General features: G+C 32.9%; 2 protein-coding genes across 3 annotated transcripts; both read right to left on the minus strand.

Annotated features, from left to right (window-relative positions):
* Positions 1 to 1813: 1813 nt before the first annotated feature.
* Positions 1814 to 5431, minus strand: LOC100867623 (uncharacterized). Its single transcript, XM_003697320.4, has 4 exons — positions 5086 to 5431; positions 4793 to 4971; positions 3347 to 3626; positions 1814 to 2725 (listed from the first exon to the last, which is right to left on the minus strand). The coding sequence occupies exons 1-4, from the start codon at positions 5104 to 5106 to the stop codon at positions 2480 to 2482; spliced, it is 726 nt and encodes a 241-aa protein (XP_003697368.1). The 5' UTR covers positions 5107 to 5431; the 3' UTR covers positions 1814 to 2479.
* A 2255-nt stretch (positions 5432 to 7686) lies between these two features.
* On the minus strand, positions 7687 to 25953 carry Nep2 (M13 family metallopeptidase neprilysin 2). Of its 2 annotated transcripts, none has more exons than XM_031918996.2 (10): positions 24636 to 25953; positions 13686 to 13834; positions 12128 to 12265; positions 11805 to 12050; positions 11472 to 11680; positions 10929 to 11105; positions 10176 to 10670; positions 9766 to 10057; positions 9402 to 9652; positions 7687 to 9287 (listed from the first exon to the last, which is right to left on the minus strand). In XM_031918996.2, exons 1-10 carry the CDS (start codon positions 24665 to 24667, stop codon positions 8949 to 8951), a joined length of 2328 nt encoding a protein of 775 aa, XP_031774856.1. In that variant the 5' UTR covers positions 24668 to 25953; the 3' UTR covers positions 7687 to 8948. The 2 variants fall into 2 exon arrangements, with proteins under 2 accessions (XP_031774856.1, XP_031774857.1); XM_031918997.2 differs by having other exon boundaries at positions 12128 to 12232; positions 24636 to 25002.
* Between the last annotated feature and the right edge of the window lie 1288 nt (positions 25954 to 27241).

A 27241-nucleotide genomic window follows, 5' to 3' on the forward strand; every position in this document is an offset into this window, starting at 1 on the left:
CACGACGGACGACTTTAAGACCATGTGGAAAGTAAGTGGACAAGAGAGATTGCTTTCCTTTGAAGAGGGAAGCAAATGAGGACGGCCATAAAAATATGTTTGTCGTGTGTAAAACTGAATCATTGTGTGCAGACGTAGACAGAGTTGAATTGTGTATTGTGTATAGGCGATTTGTAGGTTTAAAATATTTAAAACACTGAGATATCGGATATAAATTATCAAATTATCAAATTATTTCAATGTCTATCAAAATCAAAAGTATCTGGATTATCGTCCCTCTCAAAAATCTTAAAAACATTATAAAATTAAAAAAGTGATAAATTACATCGTTCTTTTTTTTTCCGTGTTTTATTTAACGACGTGTATGGTTTCAAGAGGCAACTACAATAAATTTAGATCATTCGATAGATCACAAAGTACATTATACATAAATGTGTATCTATGTAAAATATGAGAAATGGTATGTGCATTTCATTTAAAACGAAATAATCGATACAAAAATGTGATGCTAATTAATTATTTTAAGAAGCATAGTATGATGATAACAAATATTATTTTGTTGTATAATTATCCCCATAATCTTTTTTACTAATTTAAATCTTTTGCATTTTTAGTTACTTGACGTTATAAAAAAATCATTGAGACTATTGCTTAACATTTAATAAAATCATAGATAATAAAATCAAGAGGAATTATTGTCAGAAATTATCTTACGATTACGATTAATGGAAATTCGAGAATTAAAACATGATTATTCGATAAAACTACAGGGACAAAATTACTTTTTACTACCATTTATAGAAACGTGGAAATATTAGAAAACATTCGTTCTCGTTAATATCGTGTATAAAAAGCGATATAAATATTCATACAAATAATTATACTATTAAAGCTTTGAAAGAAGCACATCAATGGTATACGTATAATTGTATAGTTTGATGCTTCGAATCAAAGTAATTGCTAGAAATAGAAATGTTTAAGTTTAAATATAAATATAGTAGATACAATTTATAAATACCATTTACAGTCTATATATACAGAATCGCAATAAGACGAATGTTCGTTTCAGAAAAAATAAAAGGGGAAAATCTATTTAAAAATGTTAAATATCATTATAGAGGAAAAAATTTAACTTATTTATAAATTAATTTTTACATTATAAACAAATATTTACACGAATATACAATTAAAGCTATCACAAAAAATATAGATAATAGAAAAAATATGCACGAAATCGACATATATCTTCTTGCTGCGGTTCTGCTTGTGTATAATTTGTGATAAATTCAATCCTTTGCACTTATCATCTATCATACGTGGCAATAAATCGCGATATTAAATTCGCATATAACATTTTTATTTTGCAAGGATTCAAATATAAATATTTAAAATTTCTTAGAAACATTTCATAGATTTATAACTTGATAGAATCATGATATAAATATCATGATTAATAATAAATAATTATTAAAACATACAGTGCAAAGGATTCACACTTATTAATGATAAATTTGATCCTAAAATTTATTATTGCCTAGGTAAATGAAGTCATACGTATAAAGGATGAAGATTCTCACGAATATCAAGCTCCTTATAGGAACAATTTTCACTTAATTTTCGTCTAACTTTTATGAGTTACAATTTCCATGGAAAATTTCATTTTCCTAATTTTCATATCGCTTAGGACACTCTCTTTCATGTACGCTCTCTCTCTCTCTCTCTCTCTCTCTCTCTCTCTCTCTCTCTCTCTCTCTTTGATTTCACATATTTAATCCCGACTTTTTTAATCATTTGCAAAGTCGGAGAGAAGAAATCCTAGTGTAAAATTTTATTCATAATAATACAATTTGTTTTCATTTCTTTACGATAAAATATTAGTATTCATATAGCACGAGATCAAATATAGTATTCATATTTGATCACCGAACTTTTCACATAGCTCAGGTGATGATAGTTTCTTAGCAAAGCGACTTTTACTTGACTAGAAAATCTGTTAATAGAATGAAAGAACAAAGATTTCTAAAAGTTTTTTAAAAAGGGAAGGCAAACTTTCACTGTAATTAATCATTTACCGCGTCTCATTTACGATTCTTGAATCATTTTTAATCAATTTTAAATTCGACAAATTCTTTGTATCTTCGAAATAAAATTTTTCTATCCGTTAAATTCAAAAAACGCATTGCAAATATACATTATTTTTTTATTTTAAATGAAAAAAATTTTATATATATAATTTTCTTCTTAATTCAAATTTTCGAATACAAATCATAATTTCGATTCAAAAACTTGAATTATATATTAGCAAACTTTACGAAATAAAATTATTACTATGAAAAATAAAAAAGATTTCATAATAAAATTGAAGAAAGATATGCATCATTTTGTCTTTTCTTTAGCAGTTCTGGAGAATATTTTCTACTGGCTGTTCGAACGATCTGTTGCTACATTGGGAATACATTGTGTCTAGAAAATTATAATACTACGCAATCGTTTCTTGGGGTTCGGTACAATCGGTGGGTTTCACCTCGAGCCACCAATCGTTGGGATAATGATATTTTTGCAATTCGATGCCTTCTCTAGGGACAGGAATTAATCGACCACCAAATTGCTTAGCCGGTAAAGGAGGAATTACAAGTTGAGGTGGAAAACATTGTAGACTAGGAGAAAATTCGCAATCTGGAGGCAGCACTCTTCTTGTCCAACCGACTCTTCTTAACATTTGTGTCTATAAAAAAGAAAGGATTTCAATTATTTGAATATATAAAGCCAATTTTCAAATAAATTAAATATTTAATTTTTTAATATACATTTCTATATTACTTGTTTTTTGAATATTAATTTTTCTTTCATATCGTTAAAATTATCAATTATTCTTACATTCAAATGGCAAATGTTTGAATCGATTTTAGCGTTCCGGATTCTTATCCTTTGCAACATGACCTTTTAAAATGTAATATCGTATCGTACTAAAGTCGAACAATAATAATAATAATAGAAACGTTCATCGTTTTATTATAATGAATGATGCCAAGCAATGACTTTCATTTGTCCTGGTTGTATAATATCTAAAATACACTTCATAAATTATAGAAGATCTTCACGCCATTTCAACTTTATAACTCATAATATCGTAACTAACATACGAATTTCTTATAGGTATATGAATCATTCTTACCTCAAGGCTTGTGCGAAATAAGACTATTTGCGGGTAATAAAACTTTGTTGTAAAGATTAAATAGTTTTCGAAATGCAAAATTCAAATGGTAGAACTAGTTTTTACTAAATATTCTATCTGTGTTTCGATAATAAAATATTTGAAGCAAAATTATACAATGATTAAACTTACCACGGCATCTTCTTCGAAAACCACGATCTCTACCTTGGCCGCATCTTCTCCAACCTCGTGCTCTTGAATACGATATACTCCAGCCGCGTGTAAGTACGTAGCGCTTAAACCAACTTCGCGGAATGCTTTCGTGATTAAAACATCGTCTCTCAGCGTGTCGACCATGCAAAGCTCGACCTTACGTGCCCATGGCAAGGCACGACCGATCCGAACTTGACCCCATAGCCCTCCAAGGCAGAGAAAGTGCACGATGTCCAGTTTCGCTAGCACCAAATGAACCCTAATCGAGTCACACACTAGATAGAACAGTTCGACGTACGCTAGTTTTGTAAAACTTATCATGAGAGAAAACTATGCCCCGTCAAACAAATCATTTTGATCATCGAGAATGAATTTAATGATTCATTACTTCGTTATTTTAACTTTTGCTGATTTTATCCTATGTTATAAATAGACCGTGGATTTTTATGTAAATGCATATTTATCATATTATATATATATATATATGATGAACGATATAAATATAGAACATTAATGACATTCGATTACAGATATCTAGAAATTTAAGAGCTAATTTCTTCAAAGTAAAATAAGTTTTGGAGTTTGTTTTTTTTAATGATCAATAATTGGAAATCGATTATATATCCTTGAGTACGAGCAATTATCACGTAACTTATCTTAAGAATATATTCGATGAAACCGTATTAAGATATAATTTTAGAGCGCTTCATAACTTCGAATATAATAATTTTCGATCAATGAATAAAAGATCATTAGAAGCGAGAAAATTTTTCTTTTAAAATATTTCTTGATCTTGTTGTATGTTTTTTGTATGTTTTCGCGAGATATCGTCGTATAAAGATAAGAATAATTTTTAATTGTTACTATTTCCATTTGTCATTTATTATTATCGATTCTTTTGCTCGCATCTCATCTCACTGATCTATCTCAAATTCGAGACAAATAGCAGACGCGATTCCTGCAAGTCATACGCACTTCCAGGAAAAAATGTAGGTCATTAAGTTGTCGGTTCGTTCATAATCTTTGTATTAAAATGCAAAGAAAGCCTTATATCTCGGCAACTGATTAAGATATCGGAATAAAACAAAAAACAATTTCAATGGCACGCTTTCTTTTATTTTCTCTTGGTCTTTTATATATATATATATGTGTGTGTGTGTGTGTATTATGAATATTTAAACATATTTTAATTGCATAAAAATCCACAATCCACAAGACATGTAGATAATTCATATAATTGCTAAAAAATACTTTATAAAGTAATTTGTGTGAATATGCACGATACGAATAAAAAAATCTTATTAGTGATTCATTAGAATTTTACATGCTATCGTATCATACATGCATCAACATACCAAAGAAAGAAATATCAACATTCTTAGATAATTTATCTACGGATAGTATCTAGTACTCAAATATATGGACCTGTAGGCAAGTTCGTGTAGTTTTTCCGTAAATTCCTCAGGTACGCTGCATGGTTGCCTGGGTGTTTCTTGCCGACTGAGGCTATACCAGAACAGCATGATCATCAGAAATAATGCCGCTAACGCTCGTAGCGGAGTGATGCGAAATCGTCTGCGAGACCAAAAGCTCATGCTGGTAACCTTGAACACAAAGAAGCGTCCTCGTCAAATCGAGTGTACTCGTTAGAAATCCCAGTTTCAGGGAAATTTCGGCATTAAGATATCAAGTGTTCTCGATCAATTAAATAAACGCACAGTTTGTCCACGATTAACCATCGAGAAATAAAACTGTCGATTGAATGGAGTCACGCGCGGTCCTTATACGAAATGTTTCACATCGTGACGACTGGTTATTGCGTAATTGGCAGGAATGCCGCAAATAAAGACATCAGGATGCTAAGATGCCACCTTGGAAACACGATGTCAGACAGACACATGGTTCACGCGTCGTATAGTAACACCATCCAAATTTGCATTCTCTCGATATCTTTTTTTCTCACTTTCGTCCCGCACCAAAACGTCAACGAATATTTGTAATTCCACTACTAACTCCTACTATCCACTACTAGGAGTTCTTGATAGAAACGGCAACGTTGCAGCCAATCGATTAGTCTACTTTATCAACGCATAGTTCTTGATCGGTGGCGCCATACCTCAATGGATTAATCTATTTTGTTTGTGTTTATCAAATCATGCAGCATCGATCAGTGCGAGATAACATTTTATAAGACTTTATATCATATTTTCTGAAATACCGACCACAAGAAAAAACAGAGCCATCCTTTGTGATTTGTGTTCAAATTGCATTATCCAAAATTTAAGAGTAGAAATTTTAGAAATTTAAATTATACAGGATATTCTAAAAACGTGATGACATCAGTTAATTAAAGATTTTTGTTATTTTAAGCAATATTTTTCTTTGCACAAATTTTTTTTATATTCTTCAATGTTCGGACAAAATTTTGGCACAAAGATGAATCATCATAGATTTGATTAAAGAGAAAAATTTGTCTTGCAATAACCGCGTTATTTTTCAATTTACCAAAATCCATTGTTATTTTATTTCATAGATAATGATTTAATCAAAATTAAATACATAATATTGATGAGTATTTTTTTAAAACTATAAATATATCTTATTATTATACAAATTTGCATATTTTAAAATTTTAAAAAACATTTTTTCCAAAATACTTATTTTCTCATTACTTTTAGAATTTACTGACATTTATTTAAATGAATTTTGTTCCCATTAATATCTAATTGAAAATTATTAACATTAAATATGTAATTATCATATATAAAAAAAAAATAGAAAAAAATGTAACCAAATTCAAAATGATATATCTAAAAAGGAAAAGCCATTTATATGGAAAATTCATTTTCATATGTTAGAAGAGTTCAATTATAAGCGTTATGTGCTATGTTACAAGATAGAATATTTTTTTTGACGTATATGTTCGCGTCATCCGCCATATAATAGAACTTTTCTCGTGACGCGAACCCCCACGTCATCCGCCATACGATAGGACTTTTTTTCGTGACGCGAACCCCCACGTCATCCGCCATACAATAGGACTTTTTTCGTGACGCGAACCCTCACGTCATCCGCCATACGATAGGACTTTTTTCGTGACGCGAACCCCCACGTCATCCGCCATACGGTAGGACTTTTTTTCTATGACGCATACGTCCACGTCATCCGCCATACGGTAGGACTTTTTTTCTATGACGCGTACGTTCACGTCATCCGCCATACGGTAGGACTTTTCTCGTGACGCGAACCCCCACGTCACCCGCCATACGATAGGACTTTTTTCGTGACGCGAACCCCCACGTCATCCGCCATACGATAGGACTTTTTTCGTGACGCGAACCCCCACGTCATCCGCCATACGGTAGGACTTTTTTCTATGACGTGTACGTTCACGTCATCCGCCATACGGTAGGACTTTTTTTCTATGACGCGTACGTCCACGTCATTCGCCATACGATAGGACTTTTTTCGTGACGCGAACCCCCACGTCATCCGCCATACGGTAGGACTTTTTTCGTGACGCGAACCCCCACGTCATCCGCCATACGGTAGGACTTTTTTCGTGACGCGAACCCCCACGTCATCCGCCATACGGTAGGACTTTTTTTCTATGACGTGTACGTTCACGTCATCCGCCATACGGTAGGATTTTTTTTCTATGACGCGTACGTCCACGTCATCCGCCATACGATAGGACTTTTTTCGTGACGCGAACCCCCACGTCATCCGCCATACGGTAGGACTTTTTTCGTGATGCGAACCCCCACGTCATCCGCCATACGGTAGGACTTTTTTTCTATGACGTGTACGTCCACGTCATCCGCCATACGATAGGACTTTTTTTCTATGACGCGTACGTCCACGTCATCCGCCATACGGTAGAACTTTTTTTCTATGACGCGTACGTTCACGTCATCCGCCATACGGTAGGACTTTTTTTCTATGACGCGTACGTCCACGTCATCCGCCATACGATAGGACTTTTTTTTACATGTATTCATTTTATCAATCGTAGATTTTGTTTTACAAATGAATGTCTTTAGTGCTCAATAGATGGTTCTGATGGTCAATTCTTATTCTATCTTTATCTCTCTTTTATCATTTGCTGTCTTTTCTATATGTTTAATTTGCGGCACTCTGAAGATGGCGTTGATTTCAATATTTTTATCCCATCTCTGTTTTTGTTTCATTATTTATTCTTTCTTTTTAATCTATATTTGCTCGTGATCATATATCAATCGAATTATACATTATAATTTATAATTTCTTTTTCGAAATTACAATATTTCTTAATTTTTAATATAAGAAATAGAAATATATTTTCAATATAATATTCCATTTATTATTATCTTTATTATATAACGTATAAAAAAATTTTTATTTAATTCGATTGTTTAATTTAAGACGCAATATTCTTTCTATGTTTTTATATATAAATTTTATATTAAACAAATATACTGAGTACATTTATCTGTTTAAACTTAAAATGATATGATATATTAATAAATATAATTATCGCCGATTCTGATTGTTAAATTCTTACGCATCTGGTGATTGCAATCGAGAAACAAAGAAGTTACGATACAAATTAACGCTTAAGTGATACATAGATGCAAAAAGACAAAATAAAACAGTACAAAAGTAATCACGCAGGTGTTTTTTTCTTTTATCACCTGTACATTAAAAATTATTATGATTAATACTATATTATCTAAGTACTTCGAAATGGTAACTCTATTCAACAACCTTATATTGCTCAACGGAGCCTAAAGAATATTATACAGATAGCAAAAAACATGTATTAATTTTCTTGTCTAATATATGTTTATCAATAAAACAATATGTTACTTGAAAATATAATTAACGATATAATTCTATATATTTTTGTTTGCGCGTCATCATACAACTTAAAGCAAAAAATCTTTTTCTTTATTTTATTGTCAACTTCTATAAAATCATCACAGTTTAAATATATCCATCTTCATCCTTTATTTTTTTTTTTTTTTTTTTTTTCAATTATTCAGAGAATCTTTAATATAGGAGTTTATTCGACTTTCTAAAATGTAATTATAGAAAATTTTAAATCGTCGTGACGCGCCATTTCGTTTCCCGATCTTTCTTTATTTACAATACTTATCGAAACTCGGACGTCTATCTTATAAAAAAGGACTTATATATTAACGAACAATATTAGTAATATGCACCGTGTATTCAAGTCAATTTATGAACGTGAATCTCTTTGGATGTCTTAGTGAGATCTTTCTCGAACACGATCATGTCTTCAAATCGGATTTCATCAGTTTCACTACTACCGAAGCATCGTCACTTCTATCGTTGTTCCTTCTACGAATTCCATCAAGATCTTCGACAATCCGTCAAGATGTGCGGAAATTTTATTTGTAACAATTTTTCTTGATCGAATCAGATCGTCAGTTTCAATGGAACGTACAGAGGAAAACTATTTCAGCCTCAAATGTTCTTTTTCTTCCTTCGCTGAGATTTTAAAGAGATTCCAAATTTCATTTAGTTATCATTTTGCTACAACTTTTGCTATTTCATTGTTCTTCCATTACATTGATTTTTACCAAACGGCGCATTTTTTTTGAGGATTCATCTTCGAGCCTAAAGGACAATTAAAATCCTTGGAGAATTCTTCCATGTTCGAAAGAGGTCCCAGTACGCGGAATTTACCGGGACTGTGAAAGCCTGTTGTAATACGGAGTTTCATCGCTTCTGGTCTGTATTTACTGCACCAAGTATTTGCTGCACTAATCCAGAACAATTGTTGAGGAGTATAAGGAAGTCCTGGCAATTTTGGTTCCACGTGATTGCGCTTTACCCATTCTTGATACGCTAGATAAGCTTCTTTTATTCCACCATTGTCTGCAATATTCTCACCTTGGGTATTGATACCATTTAACTGTAATAAGAAATAAAAAGTGATTCTCATTAGCTATTTATTTTATATATATTATTTTTTAAATGATTAATTTGATTGAAAGAGAATGTGTATATAATAAAAACCGATCATTACATTCAAGTTAACCTCTTCCACGGTATAGTTGCCGTATTGATGAATAATACATTCCGCTTTTTCTAGGTATTTTTCCTTTGTTTGCGGCGCCCACCAATCGACTAGATTTCCATTTTTATCGAATTGTCTGCCTTGATCGTCAAAGCCGTGTGTTATTTCGTGGCCAATAACGAAACCAATGGCGCCATAATTCATATATCTTGGTCGATCGTTATTAAAGAAAGCACCTTGCAAGATACCAGCAGGGAATTCTGAAAAAAAAAAAAAACAACATTACACAAACGTTATCGCACTTTTTTATTGGTCAACGATTTATAACAAAATTATTGTTCTATCAAATTTTATGAAAGCCTAGTATACTCACGTATACTATTTTCAAGAGACGAATAAAAGGCGTTAACGATAGCTGGCCTTCCATGAGTCACCCAGTCACTTTTGTTCACAGGTTGTCTCAATTTATTAAAAGAATATTCAACCCCGAACAAAGTCAAATTTAAAATATCTTCCAGATAATTATCAGTCGTTAATTCCAATCTCTCGTAGAATTGTTCGAGTTTACTATCATCTAACAATTCATCGGGATAAGCAATGTGACTAGACATATTAGCTGCTTTGTCAAGAGCACTCCTTTTTGTATCTTTATCCATCCAATCGACCTAAAAAAAAATTAATTATAATAATATTCTTTAATTTAAATCACAAATTAAAAAGAGGAAGAAAGGAAATGTGGAATCGAAATATATAAGTTTTCAGTTATATTTAAATCTATTATACCTTTTTTAATATCTTGGTGAATTCTTTTCTAATATCAGCCACCATTTCCACGGCATTATTTTTTGCATCCTGTTTAAAGTATTTCCTGACATACATCGCGCCGACACTTATGGCTAAACTACCGGAAACCGTATCAATGCATTCCTTCCATCTAGGTTCTCTCTCAGTTTTTCCACTTAATGCCGTGGAATATTGCAATTGTCTTTTACGAATCTCATCCGTGAGATAGCTTACAGAAGAAGCGGCTGCTCTCCACATCACGTAGTTAGCTTGTACCCTTTTCGGAGTGATGGCTAATAATTTCTCCAAGCTCGCAATATAATTGGGAACGCTGACGATCACTAATTCTTCTTCGTCAACTTGGATCTTAGGCGCCAGAAGGGTGTTGAAGTATTCCTTCCATGGTATAGTGGAATACGTTTTGGATAATTCTTGTACCGTCATGGGATTATAAAGAAGAGTAGCGTTTCGACGTTTTTCATTTGGTAAAGAAATCTGAAGATTTAAGTTTTATATATTATTCCGAGCTTCTTCAAGTAACATATTACGATTTAAATACTATAGATTTCTATTTTTTTTTTTTTTTAATGAGAGAATAATTATGTTTTATATTTTAAAATATTAAAATACAACAAATTTAATATAATATAATTGATATAAAATTAATAAATCTATGGAAAATTGAATATTTATTAAGTAAATAAAGATATAAAATTGCAAAAAAGTCCAGGTTTGATTTAATAATTAACTTACATTGGCAAGATTCATTTCAAATTCCAACGATTCTCTCAATTCGATTTCTGCATCAGTTTTATTAGCTCCAAGAATTACTGCAATATCAACCATATAGCTATAATAAGCTTGTACAATTTTATCATTGAAGCCTTTGGACAAATATTCGCGTGATAATCCAAGAGCAGCTTGATCCAGCTGTAAAAATGAAACAAATTATTTTTCTCTGTTGAACTATGTTGACATAATATTATTATAATCATTATAATCCTAGCAAAGATAATTTAAGTAATCGACCAAATAAATATTGAATAAATATAATCATAAATATATCTTAAACATTATTGTTTCACAGTTCCGCCAAATAGCATATTCTGTAGGAAAAGCAATTTACATTATTACAAATTTACATTAGCAATTCACGCGTTTAACTTTACTACCGATTTCTTCTTCATTACGCTAATTTAATTTTATTTGCAATGACTTCGAGCCGATTCGAGAGATTACGATTTTACGTCTGCGTGTAAATTTCATCGAACGTGGAGTTCTCTCGTGTATACGCACATCGATTATCCGTTTCGTGCTGTTCTTCAAATCAACACCGATGCTGAAATCGATAAAGTAATCGACCGAGTATCCCATCTTACGGAACTTGTACACCGATTCTTTCCAATTGAATTCAGTTTCATTCCATTGGTTTTCCAATATAGGCCAACCACCAAGTTTTCGTAAAATATTCAACAAAGGGTCTAAACCTTGCTGCTCGATCACCGCTGAAATGATTTTTTTTTTAAATTATATGTCGATATTACGTTGGATGTGGATATGGAACGGATATAGCTTTTATTCGTTTTATTACGAGAAAAAGGTACGAATATACATATATCACATACTCACTCTTATTCATACAAGCCTTGTACAAATTCTTGACGAGTCTGAACGGTTTCGGCTCGTTTGGGGGACTCTTCTCCTCGATGCTGGCTCTTAATTGGTTTTGTAGCTCGTCGCTGATACCGGTAAATGTGTTTACAGTGGTCTTGTCGTCTGGGATGATGGTAGATTTTAAGAAACCACCGCAAGCAAAATCGTAAAAATCATCGCACGGTTCTACCTCACGGTCCATGTTTTTTAATAATCTAGAAGCTAAAATTTCTCGATTAATACGATTATTTAATCGCATTTTCACATTCCGATTTTATCGATTGAAAATTTTTACCAACCCGTATGTATGCATTCTTCCGTATAGCATACATCTTCGTCACAGGGGAGTCCTCTATCGACGATTTGAACATCTTTATTCTGTTGATATCCGTTCAAAGCGTTGGCTGTGGATGGTAATCCTTCTGAATTAACAGGATCTACTCTTGCGTAGGCGCGGATGCAGATGCGATTGCAACATAAAAATAATGCGAGACAATTGTTAATAATTGTTATGTGATGGCTATTTAAGCTGTGCAATAAGCAATTTGTTCAATCTATATGAAATAAAATAAAATATAAATAATTTCTTGTCTTTCCATCCATCTTTCGTTAAAAATACTTTATCGAATCTTCGTTCGTTTTTAAAATAATATGAAAAAATAAGAAATCTTTGTGAAAATTTATCCATCTCGATAACGCTCGAAATGAAATAAATCATAAACGAAATGAAATAAATCATTCAAATATTTATGAGATCTACATCCGATTTTCTCTCTTAAACGAATATCGAATTGAAATGAAAAGAGTAGAAAATATTTACGCATTTACGAAAGATTCTAATGGAGCGTAAAAACCAACATGGATCCTCCTCGATCGAAATTTGGCATCTATTCGTGAAAAAAAAAAAGAAAGAAAGATCGTCGGCGGATCGACGATTACTTCTTAAAAACGATTGTTTATCGATGATTCGTAAAAATATTCCGATGATTCAGTAATTGTTTCTTTTATGAAGTTACCAGGTGGTCGATCGACCACGATCGATTCGATAAAAAATATACAAAGTTAGAAACACAGGTTCTTATTCATTTGCGAACTTGGATGATCGAAACAACGACCTAGTGACTAATTGTCAAAATAATAATCACTTGTTTCGATGCATCAGAATCGACACGTTCTTATTTGCGTCACGAATTTTTTTATTTCAAATTAAGATTAGGGAGAAAAGAAAGAGGAAACGTAAATCGTATCGTGGATATAGCCATGTCATACGTCTATCAAAGTAATTGTTACGATATCGAATTAAAATAGAAGAATGCTAATTTTTCCCTCATTCTACGGAAGAATGACATAGTTGAGATCATAATCGCGAAAAAAAAAAATGATCACGATGCGATCACAAGAGTTGCTGATGTTTTAACAAGATGATTAATAATAATAAGTTGCCATTAAACACGACCATTACACATCGTTTTAAGCATTTAAGTTTTGCAAAAGTTTAATAATAATCATTTGCAGATTTTCCGAATGTACGTTCATATTATTTAATAATGTCAGTCATAAACTCGTTTTAAAAGTATGCGTTTGAGTTTATTATTACAAGTATATAATTAACCAAGAGAAAGCATCGAGGATATGAATTCGATGTCAATAGTGTGATGTCGACATTCATTCCGATATTAATGTTCGATAATATGGACCATGTATTAAATGCATCGAATTAACATAATTTCAAGACAAGATGATTTAAAAATTAAAATTAATCATTTAACGATTAAAAGAAGTAAAATAAAACGATTAATTTAATCAATTAGCTTCTTTCAAATTTGAATTTTGATATACTTTTTTTTTTTCTTTTACCGTTTCTAGATGATACGTTGCAAGATGCTATATTCGCGGCTAGAACACCGAATGCGATAGCAAATCCGATAGCTAGAAGCACCGCGCAAACTGCTATCACGGTTAATCCACGTTCCAGCGTCGATCGTCTCTTCCACCATGTTGGATTTCTGAAACAGAATAAAAGTTAAATATACTATCAATGGCTATAAGTAGAGTATATAACGTAATATACGATACACATATAATTATCTACATCACGGTATTACAGGAAATGGACGGTAAATATTTTTTCTATAAAAACATACTTAAATAAAAAGAAATAATCATAGGATAAAATTTTTAAATTTGTTCGATCATTGGAAACCGAAACAAGTATTATGTAGTACTTATTCACAGTTTACGATTCCATTTATAACTGACTTATGGGCTACTAATTCTTATTCCGTATTTCCGAATTGCACGTCGAGCAGTTAGAATTTAAAACGCGACGTTCATTCGCATGATCGTAGATAAGATTTATATGGTTATTTGTGTCGAGGGATCTTTTAATATTTTTCTTCAGTCTGGTAAATAGCAGCAGTAAAAGTCGGTTTTTAATAGACGTATTCACGTCACAATTGTTAATAGTTAATAATTTGAAGATTGTTGAAGTCTGATGTTGAATTAATCGCAAAATATAATTCGTAAAAGAAGCTCGGCAAGATGAGATTCTACGAACGTTTGATAATTATTATTTTCATAGTTTTGCCGTTTCGTATCGAAGAGAGAGAATATAGGAAAGAATTCTTTTTTTTTTTTCGTGAACAAAATACGTTAGAAGTGGAAAAATATCTTAAAATGGATTTAATTTTCTTATTCTTTAAAGAATAAGAAGATTTTCGAGATGAATGATCGTATAGATACGTAGAGGTACACCGACGTTTCTTTTTGTTAACGATAATACGGAGGAAAGAATCATTTTCAGTTTTACTGTTATATCAATCTTTTACGTAAGTTTGGTAAGAAGAAGCGGATGAAAAATTGTATTCTCGCGAATCCTCTCATGAATAAGTATGAATAAATCAGCAATTTGTTTCTCCACGATCATTCGATCTTGTTCGCACAATTGTTCCGGGCGAAATACAATAGTTATCTTGTTATTTTAAAAATATTTTAATCGTATTCGTACACGTGTTCTTTTCATATTCGCACAACAAAAGAAAAACAAAGATTCGAAAGTTATTAATTAATTTAATTTAAAAAAAAAAAAAAGGAAAAAAAAAAGAAAGAGAAAAGAAACGAAATTATGAGTTGAAATTAGCGATATAAAAAAAAAAAAAATCACGATACAAAAGTTTCAAAAACAATTAGGGAAATATAATAGACTCGTCCTGTAAAAAAACAATAACCATTATTGATTCTTATTGTTCCTCCTACCCGCATTGTCACCTCACAAAATAAAGATAGAGAAAAATCATTGGACGTGTCACAACATTGGAACGTACAATTGCTACTATTCTTTATACACTATGTAACAATTGATCGTGGCCATTATTTCTTCATCTTTTGCGAAAACGAACCGTGTCTCTTGTCTATTAATTTTTCGTTGAACGTTTTATTATCTGTTCGCACTCGTAGGAATTCATTCTTTCATCGTTCGTTCGTTCGTAGAAGAAAAAAAACGTGGCGAGTAACTTTGAATTCTAATATATAAAATAACAATATATAAAGCGCAATCTTTTTGTCGCGCAACGTGTAACAACTCGATCGAATTATACGTCAATTCGTTCTTTTTCTTTAACAAATAATTGCCACGGTGCATAGAATATCGAAATCGATTAATAGAGTTTCAAATCGTAACGTAGAATGATCGATGATTTATCTTTCAACAATAAAAGAATAGTTTTGAAATTGGCGATCGAGCGAGGCTTAATATCATTTCATTATTTATTGTGCATTGTTTTTCTGTTAAACGATTAAATATAATTTATAGAAAAAAAATTGTTTACTAATATATATTGCAATAAATATATTAGATTTATTTTTAACGAAACGTGACAAATTTGAGCACGTAATAAAAGAAGGATTTTGTAATACGCTCCGTTAAATATATTTTTCATTCAGATTATACATATCGAGTTGTAGTAACATTCATCGGCAAAGTTAGTCCAAGGCTAACTACTTATTTGCTAGATTCAACTTATTGCTCGACACCAGTAAGGAAACCAAACGGTTTGCCATCAAGCGCATAATCGTGTGAAAAATACCCAATTACTCGTACACGTTTCAGACGTTGGATTTTCTATTGTAGGATACGAGAGCGTAAGGAGATCTCGAAGCGTATACAATATAGGTATAAAGAAATGTCTCGAATATTGTATTTCTCGGGGACATATAATACAGCGCTTTGTTAAACTTTGATCTCTCCTCGTTCGTGAGAAGTTGAATATATCGTTTCATTGCGAATACGCGTTATATAGAAAATATTTTAAAAAATAACAACGTTGTCGATAAAATACATAAATACGTTCCCATATAAGTTGGATATCATTGCTTATTATTTCAACGACTCGTGTAAAATTTATGAAAATAATCTGACAATTATGTAATTTCTGTTTCGCGATAACTAATCATTTCGGTAGTAAAAAAAAAATTTAATACGTAATTTATCCACTTTTTATGTAAAACTTATCGAACAAAGTTGATCGTATTAATCTGTGTTTTGACTTTCAAATCATCAATGAGTTTCAATCTCGATATTTACTTTCCGGAAATTCCAATAATCTTTGCGAGTTATTGGATGGGAATATCGCATTGTTATTCTCATTCTTCCTCTAATGCTAAATCGCACGATAAGATGATCCTTTTCATCGACATTAGAATAATTATACGCAACTTAATTGCATCGTGTAAATTACAATCGGAATGTTTATCCGATAATATCGAAGAATTTCTCTATCGTCGATCGTTATTTTTTCTTGCAATTTTTTTTTCTCTGAACGTGTTTAAAAAATTCTAAGAAAAATTAAAAATGTCGAAGAAATTAAAAGTTGATATCCAGGCAAAGTTTCGATAGGAAAGGAGCGGGCGTATATATATATATATATATATATCATTCTCCCACGCGTGACGCGATGCCATTTCACTGGAACAAAGCCGGGAGTAGGGAATAAATCGGCTCGTTGCGGTAAATATATAAACCGTTCCAACATCTGGAACGACGAGCGTCGGCCAATAAGGTTCGCGACGCGTTGCAACTCGAGTGTATTGACCTCGTCCAGGGACGTGTTGCAGTCAATGACCAACTTAGACCTTAACCAGTTGGTTGAAACCAGGGGAAAATCGTCCCCTAGACGATCGAATTTCCATCCCATTAACGAGCGCGACGCTCATTGTGCCGATCACCCTGACACACTTCCTAACCCAACGAAATAAAGATCGATTAAACGGTAAATATCGCGTGAGCACGATCCATCGATCGATAACTACCAATTTCCAATCGTTTTCAAAAATTCCTCCTCTATCTTTTTTCCATTATTCTCGATCAACCGAATTTTCGTCACCAAGAATTTCCATTTCCAATATTCCATTTATCTCGAATTCCTAATTTTATAGCAGGCAATCTTTTTTTGACAATGCACTCGGTATGAATAATGGATTAAAGATACGAACGTGTAGAGACGTAACGTAATTCTGAATAATTCAAATTATTTCCCGTTTTATAAATGGAAACAATTTGTACGAAAAGGAAATAAATAAGAGATTTTTAAAAATCGAATCGTAGATTTTAACCGGTGGTAGAAGAAGGGTGAGCAAGTATATATATATATATACGTAAAGGGTTGATTTCGTGGTATCTGCCCTCGGGAGGACGAAGGGGTCTGGTCGATTCCAAATTTGTCGCATCAGTGATCAAGCAATCACGCTTGATCGCAAAACACGTCCAATAGATTACTCGAGCCATGTAAACAGGTTCGATGTAAATGAGCACTTGTTGTAATTTTATGCGAAACTTGGCGTAAATGTAGTTCGATTCGTGAAGTTTAAACGACGACAGTTTATTGGAAACAGTGATCGAAGCGAATACTTTTTGATAATATGTTTCGAAACAAGATTTCGACCGTGAAGATAATATTATAAGGATAATTTTTTCCAATTTCTTTGGAGGAGGATAGAATATCGAAATAAACGTTTCGTTGATTTTTTTGGAATTGAAATTGTGCGCAACCAAACCTTTCCAGTAAGAGAGATACTACGATCGCGAAACTGTGTCGAATCGTACAAAGAGAGCGTGGATCGAATGCTAATAATCGAGTCATATCCCTTGCACGCGTCCTCCAAATAAACTCGACCTTCTTCAAGCTTCTTAGTAGTCGCTTTTCCGCTCGGATTCAATAATTAAATATCCATTGAAATTTGTTCGATCGTAGATAGAAGCAAGGAGAAGACGAAGGAGAAAACGATTGAGTCGTAACGGTCTCAAATCTAATCTAAATATTCCAACAGGTTTTTATCCTCGTGATTTCTTCGTTCTTTCTCGACGACTCTCCACGACTTCTTCGATTCCTCGCAATTCTTTCGATCATAATCTTCTTCTCGAGCAGCATAAATGAATCGTAATTATCAATTATTCGAAATTACGCGATCGTACTCATATCCGCAAATTATACGAGTTGGTCAAGTATCTTCTTGCGCGTGTAAAAATCGTGCTCGATTCGGTAAATTCGCGCGACGCATCATTGTAAAACGCGCTTCCTCAATTTTCCACTTTTCGTTCGTAATCGTTCGAGAAAAGTCGCAGTTACGTCGCAGTTTCTTTAATCTTTCTATTGAAAAGATAACGTGGGTGTTTTTTAACTACGTTGTTTTCTTCAAGAAGGAAAAACTCCGTGGTGCAGAGTTTATTCGCCTTTTCAATTAATTCGCATTGAATCGTATTTCAGGAACGACCTCTTGGCCGAGAATTCAGAAAACCGGGGGACCTTGTTCGCCCGTTCTAGAAGGATGAACGGGATAAGGAAACGAATGAGAGTTAACGCGAGGAATACAAATTCGTTCGACCACCTTCGATACACCTAGATAGTGGTAGGTAGCTCCGCTCAGACATAATTCCTTGCGATTTCAAGGTGACTACGAATTCTTGTCGCGGAAGTGAAAAGTATACAGGAAGAGTGGAGATATTGGTGGAGGTGAGAAGAATTGTAAAGTATCGTCTAAAAGAATTATACGACGAAAACGTGTGCTCGTGTGATAAATAAATTTTTAATCGTACGGCTCGTCGCTCGAGACAATTGTGTAGAAATAAAATATCTCTCTTGTTTTTTCTTTTTCTTTTTTTTTTTTTTTTTCAAGAAATACGATTGCGAATAGTAATTTTTCTCGTCAAATCTTCGAAATACGCGATAAAACTTTACGAGCGATCGAATATTTCCAAACTTTTCGACCATAACGTATGGTGTATAGTTATAACACCGGTCGTGGTCGTACGTGGTCGAACAGTGGTTCTACGTCAAACTCGAACCAGTACTACACGGGCAATCACTTCCTGTAGAAAGTAACTGGCTTTTATGCACAAGTCAAAGCGTGGTTGATAAGACAATGATCTACCGGTGAACATAACCGGTTATACGGCAGTAGTAAGTATGTAAACGAAGAATGTCGCGATTCTGTCATAATCACCCACCAAAGCAAAAATTATATTCTTATTTTTTCTTTTTTTTTTTTTTTTTTGAATCTTTGCACGGGTTACAACTTATATCGATACTTCTTTTCTTCTAAAAAAAGATCAAATTATAGCGATAATACGGGATATATTTGAAACTTCCTGCTCTCTTTTTAAATAATAAGAAAATAAATAAAAGGTGTACGCGTTTAGAACGATATTAGACGATCGTACAGGAAACTTATCGCGTTACATTTATTTGATTTCAAGATTGAACGCGCGCATCATGCTCGTGGTTATTTGCAAACATTTATATGATGCATCAGCATACACGTACACCATTGTTTTATTATTCTTCGATTGGCGAAGAATCGCGGCGAAACGCTTGCAACACCGACAACACCAACTTTCATAATTCGTGGCCGCAAATACGGCATGCATCTTTGGTTACCTTTTATTCTAAGTAAGATCGACAAGTTTCTCCGAGTTGGTCACTCGGAAGAATTCGAGCACTTTCACTTTCTTCGTTGCCAGGCGAGCGCAAAAATTTTGACAAAAAGATACGAAGGACGTGTGTTTCTATCTTAAATTATTTCTATATAAATTCTCGTTCAAAGAAGAGTGTTGTAAAATTATTTTATATATACAATTTATGAATTATTCGAAGTTGTCACGTATGATTCATATTGCACACTGTTTTTCCTACAAATGAATTTCAATTAATCGTAACCTTCTTTTCATTCTAGTCTTCTTCTTCTTTTTATTTTTTTATTTTTTTTTTTTCAATCTCTTTATTACGTCGAGATAGAGTAAAGAGAAATTCTACGTTACTACGATTTATTAGTTCACCAAACGAACGCACAGGGGACATGATAAAAGATGTTAACGTTAATGGAGGAAAAGTTTAGTTCGTGTCGCGTTTATTAAATAGCGACGAATTTAATTAAACCATCAACTACGAAATTGTCTACGAACTACGACACTATCCTGGCTTATGCTCGCACAATTCTAACAGGTATTCTAACTGTAACGTTGCCGGGTCTAGGTATCGTGCCATGAAACTGGTAACCAAAAATAATTAACATCGTGGCAAATGATGCCATCATTTCATCGCTCATCTATCATCATCGATACTTTTTTAAATCGATAAAAAAGTATTTTACGTCATCGATAAACTGTGGATATTTATGTAAAGATTAAAGAAAAAAAAAAAGGATTTCGAAATTATTTACAAATTTGCGAGATACGTATAACATGCAAAAGTATATAAAATATTTTGTAACGAACGAACAAATCCTTACTCGAATATCATTTGTACAATTTTATCGATAAAAATATGAATTGATACAAGTAGTCTATGATATAATCGTAATCTAGTTTGTTCGTGGTTACCGATTTTATCTTGGAAAATTAAAAAATTCAAACTTTTGTATGTATTTACGTTACATTTTTATTAAAAGTTTCGATAATCTTTCTTACGTTCATTCTCGATCTTTATTTTCGTAATTTTTTAGATCTTCGTAAACAATTAAACACTTTATCGAATGGCGCCAGACTCGATTTCTTTATTTATTTCTTTCCCCGATCATTTATTTATCAAACATTTCTCAATTTTTTTTTTTTACGATTGAGATCATGGTTTACGCGATTGTTGTATATCATTTGCATGACCTTTTCGAAGTTTATTTAACGTTTTAATTACGTTTCGAAACATCAATTTTATAAACATTTTATATCGTTACGATTATTCTTAACCGCGTTTAATTTTCACTCGTTAATAAGATTATATCTAATAATATTTTTGGCTCTACGTCTAGTAGATTTCCGTTTTGTTTCGTATCAAGATATACTGCTACCTTGAACAAAGGCTGACAATAATATTGTTACAAGACAACTGTTCTTTCCATCTATCATTGAAAGCATATGCGTATATTTTTTAAATTGTTTTTCTATTTTTAAACGTGTCAAGAATGCTGTAATTTATGAATATAGGTTCAAACAGATATAGATACGTTTGAACTATAAAAATTTATATAACATAATACGCGTTATTTACAATTTTTTAATTTGTTCGATATTTTTCTTCTTACGACACCTCGATAATTCACCTCGAATCGTAAATCTATCGACAATTTCTTTGTTAATCGATAAATAATTAATAAGAAGAAAATATGTTCATCAACATACAATGTATAAGATAATTATTTAAAAACGAATCTTCTTCGTACTTTCTTTTTTTTTTTTTTTGCTTTCTCTCTATTTGCATTTATGAATTCCCTTTTACATACTTCATTTCACAGCCTGAGAAAATCGCATCCAAGAAGAATTGATTAAGCGAAACAATGAGATTCTTTTTTATAGACGAATGATGTGTATTAATTAAAGAACATCGCGAGGTTACTTTTTCTTTTTTTTTTTTTTCTCTCTCCAATGGAAAGTCACTCAAGTCGATTTCGCGCTTCTTTCACGTTTCAAGAATAACGCGGCATACATATCGTATTTCCATCGTGCTTCCATTTCGTTTCACTCGATTCGATGGATCCTACTCTATTATCCTATCAATCTCTCATCTATTAGCTGCCAAATGTGAAATAGAGAGGCGAGAAGTGATACAAGGTTGTCAAGATTGTTTGCAAAAATAATTTAGAAGGCCATTTTACGAAGAACTTGGTAGAAGCGATATCGAGGAAGCGATAAAGTGTGCCGCGTGAAATTTAAAATTTGAAACTTGATGCTGCTGCATAGAAAAACGCAAACACTACGAATGGATGACAAAATGTTTTTTTACAACATTATTGATAGAGGAAAGGATAGCGATGTTTTATTCATGAATTTCACATTTAGGAGAAAAAAACTTTGTGATCAGAGTATATAAAATATTAGAAAACATCGAAATAATTACCGAATTTTAAAAGATGAATAATTTAAAATATATTTTATATACGAGAATATTATTTTTGGGAAGACGAGGATAACCTTAGTTACTAGTTAATTTTTTGCATACTTAGACTTATCGCTTTGCTAGATAACTAGTAGAAATAAGTTATCAGTTAAATGTCATTTTCACGTCAAGCGACAGAAAGTTTTTTTTTTTTTTTTCAACAAATTTGTAATATCTCCAATACATGGAAATAAAAAAAAAATTATTTTTATTTAAGAAATTATTAAGAAGGACATATATATATATATATATCCTTTAGATGATAGATATACAAGATCGATTCGCGCGCAGTTATTCGCCAATACACGATACGTGCCCTTGTGTGAAATTGTTTTTAAACGGAGAACTTTCACCGTGATTCGAGTTTAAGCCTCGATCAAAGTATCTTTAGAATCGTGTACGTTCACCGCGCGTTTCCTCTCCTCAAATTCACGTCGCGTTTACAAAATCTCGAATGTAAAACATTTTTGACGCAACCGATTACCACAATGGTTAATCGCAGCCGTGCATAACCAACGAACGACATTCGTGTCGCAAAAGAACCATATCGAGAAATTATATTACAAAAAAAAAAGAAAAAGAAAAAGAAAAAGAAAAAAAACAAAATAGATGCCTCAAGAAAAATTTCTAACTTTTTAAATTTTTAAATTAGCCGTGGAAGATCGCAATATTTCGATATGATTTCGACATTTTTTTCATATGCGAAATTATTTTTATAACGTTTTACTTATTATTCAGTGTCACAAGAAATCATTTAATTTAGATTGTATTAACGCCACGATAAAATCGTTAGTAACGTTCCACTAATTGATTTCGTCGGCCAGGAAGTGAATTAGAGTTAGCAACGAGACGATTTCTGAAATGGATGAATAGATGACGGATGAAATAAATGTACTATATATATATATATATAGCGTGATTTTTTTTTTTTTTTTACAATTGAATTAATATATCGAAATATTTTCAAAAAAATGCAATCGATAAACCAGGAGAAATGTAAACGCGGCACAATCTGCATAACTTGGGAATTTTTTGAACGAAATCGAACTCTACCGAGAATTTATAGATACATTTCAAGGGATTTTTAAATGTTGCGGTTAAAATAATGGCAACTGCGTAACATCAACGCCTGGGTGCCGTGTTTTATCACCAGGAATCTCGACCTGCATTGAAATCACGAAATTTCTCTCACCTCTCTCGTGAAAAATGATAATTCATTCGTGTAAATGGTTAAATCAATTATATGCTCATCGATCGAGATATCGAAACTATGGAAATTCATTAAAGGAATAAGATGGGGACATTATTGTACGATTTATTCGCTTTTGGCGTTTTCGTCGCTTGTTAACGCGTTATTATCGTTATCTTCTTTCGTCGCGATTGTTAACATTTACTTAGCCTAATGTAAAGATCGTAAGAGAGATAAAAAAGAATTTTTTTCCTTTTAAAAAAACAAATTAAGAGAATTTAATCGATACACGTGTGTGGAACGAATCGAATAAGGATAAATATACGTGTATGGATTTTGTTCACGGTACGAGATAATACATTTGACAGTTTTGAGAACTCTTTTTTGATAAACGATTCGAAGCGTTATTTTGGTAAGTCGATGTAATCTCGAATTGTAAATGAACGTCGCGATAAGTTTCTATCTCGGCGCCAAATTCTTTGCCAAATAAACAGAATAATGGTCTCGATGTTCGATGAAAACAAAATGTTATATCTATTCCCGAGATACACGCGTACTCAATCTATCGATATGCAATTAAAAAATTACGCGAGTTTATATTTACCGTAAATAATGATAAATAAATAATGAAGAAATACATGCCTTTTACAGTAATAATCGAACGATTACACTTCGATTACTTTTCATCAAAAATACCTATTTTTAGATCCAACATAATTTTTTTCGTTATAATATAATCTCACATCGCAAGGTTTCCCTCGACTGTTGACTAGTTTTTAACGAATTTTATATAACTTATGTCAAATCATCGACAGCAGAAAAAAAAAAAAGGAAAGAAAAAAACAGCAAAGATCCTACGTTTCTAATTTAGACAAAGCTATAAATAAGAAGGTAAAAAGATATATGTGGATATACGATATGCGCTCAAAGATTCTAAAGATAAATCGAAAAAAAGTATCCGTCAAATCTATCGTTACATTACGTCTCGCTCAAAAATGGTGTATCGATCGAATCCAGTTTTTGGGAAAATTGTTAAAAATTTCCCCGCCAAAATACAAGATCGATGTTTACGTTTTCAGAAATCAAACGATCGCGTACACGAGGAATTGATCGAGTTTGTTATCTCTTATCACGTGTCTACGATTTTTCAAATTCATTGATAAAATTTTATGCAACGATAAACAAATGTTAACTCACTTAATAACAGTTTGCTTCATACTGTTAGTCATACTGTATTTTCTTCTTTCGCGAGATTTTTTCCCTTCGTTTCTCCTCTTGTAACTTTTCACTGACACATTGCTACACGCACTCTTTTCAATCCTTTCAAACAGCTCTCACTGTTATTTTCTTTTATTTCTTTCTTCCCTTTTCTTTTCTTTCCTTTTTTTTTTTTTTTTTTTTTGTTTCTTCTCAAAATAACACGATTCACGTGAATTTCGGAAAACGAGGCTTCTTCGTTTTTTTTTTGTTTACAATTTCTGTGATATTTCGGTGATTCTCGCGATACTTGTTTTCTTGCCTCTGGGTCCGGATATGGATCTGTTTGGACTGTTGGTACCGGACTGAAGAAGCACGCGGCTCTCTCCGTATTTAAACGCCCTCCCTACTTCTCTCGCTCTCTCTTTCTCGTTCCATGCCCTCCTCTTCCTTTTTGCACTCTCGCATTCTCGCCGATTTGCCAAATCCCGCGTCTACGTATAGTGGCGATTGTGGGTCGTTTCGAAGAAAAGAATCCTGCTGTTCGATGCTACGTTTCATCCACGACAAAATCGATCGTACGCTCGAATTTATCGAAAGGAAATTTTACCTTATCCGATCGATCGAACAACTTATCGATCGAGTTCGTTTGATCGATGCGGGTGAATTTATTTAGATATATTGGGGAAAAATCACCGTTCGTGCACGACAATCGAGCAATTTTATTTTTCTTTCACGGCTGCGTTTACGCAACTGTTCGAGCCGTTCTTTTTTTTTTTTCGTTCTCGTTCCTTCGACGTTCGTCCTCTCCATGAAACGATGACACCGTATACATCACTGATTTTTTAAAAAATTATTCTCTTCCTCTGCATGACCGACATTGAGATTACTATGCATCACGGAAATATTTATTTCGTGCCGATGAACGTCCATGAGTAACGTTCGCATGGTCGCGCGGTTAAACCTCGATGCATAATACGAGGATAGCGAATTTCAATTCGGATCGTCGTCGGTCGACATCTTTCGTATCGTGAAATATAATGTGATATTTTTTCCAATTTAATAAAAAAGAAATTTTAATTCGAATTTAAATTCAAAAATGAAATATAAAAAAAAAAGGATTAATTCATTAACGATATATATATATATAATTTCTACCTTATTATTATTATTACGTGCAAGGTAAGGATCACCAGGTTCGAAATAATCCCATTTATTCCCATTTTTTGTTCGAAGTTTGTTCGAGTGATGGGATGAATCGCGATAGGATGAGACGACGCGTCATTCTATTCTTTTCTTCGAATATCGTTGCCCGGTCGGCCACTTTTATATATACTTTTATATATACTATCCTCGTATTTTCTCTTCTCTCGTCCGAGAACAAATCCGATTTGTAATAAGCGACCTGGTCAGTCCCGAGGTTATTTCGAAATAATTCGAAACGTTGTATAATCCATTAGCTTCAATTGTCTTCCAAACACATCGATCGTTCAAGATAAATAACGGATATATAAGCCGAGACTAACGAGACGTTAAATCTTTTACTCAACTTTACGTGCTCCTTAATCGTGGATCGAACACACGATATTACCATCATCATGCTACAATAGTCAAATTTTATATATATATAATCGTCGCTCTTGTCTCTATCTTCGAAGAGAAATGACTCCGATATCCTATTCGCAAGAGTACGACAGGTTTAAAATAAGCGAAGTGAAACTGTTTAAAATACACCCACGCGAGAGATCCCCTCGATCTCGTTCGATTACTCTCGAGCAGTAATTTATTTCAAGAGGGAATCGATTTCTTTCGGGGAATTAGAGTTTATAGACTGGCGAGAATCCCCGACGAGATTCATTTGTTAACGTCTACCGTCTGGCTAGCAGGGAAGCGCGGGTGCGTAAGTTTGGCCGAGTTTCCGAAAGTTACAGAGACCACCAATGGTGTGGTGTGCTCTCTTCCAGCTTCAAAACTATTGCGCGCAAACTTTAAAGAGACTGTCCCAGAAACGGGCGCGGAACTGTGTAGGGCTTCAACCTACATACAGGGTGAACATACGTTCACTGCTCGTTTCACGTTACACGTTCGCCAATACGTATGTGTTTCGCTCGACGATCCAACCACCGAAACCGTTTCAATTTCTCTTCGAAACGATAACGTATCGATTCGTTTCTGCGACCTTTACTTCGATCAACGAAATAATCACGGCGAGTCTCTTACAAGATTAGATTTCATTTTGATTACATTTACGATTACACGAGTCGATTTTTCTTTGTTCTTTTTTTTGTCATTGTAAAATACGTAGTAATTAGCATTTCATTCGATATATTTTATTTTTTTTTTTAAATTTTCTTTCTCTCTCTCTCTCTCTCTCCTTTTTTGGTATTTTTTTTTTTTTTTTTAGCGAGAAATGGAAGACTAATTACAGTTCGTATATTTAGAGAAGATTGCGAACAAATGGAATAAGATCGTGAAGGCTGAAAAGAATTTAGATTACGATTATCATACGGTCGTGCACGGTCGAACATACATTCGAACATAATTCTACTTTCTTTTGTGGAATTGTTCTCCGTGAACAGAAAGACTAAACAATTTCTTGGAACGGT

The sequence above is a fragment of the Apis florea genome, unplaced genomic scaffold (assembly GCF_048593485.1).
Source record: "Apis florea isolate Af1SG1 unplaced genomic scaffold, ASM4859348v1 contig_2897_pilon, whole genome shotgun sequence".
NCBI classification, from domain to species: domain Eukaryota; kingdom Metazoa; phylum Arthropoda; class Insecta; order Hymenoptera; family Apidae; genus Apis; species Apis florea.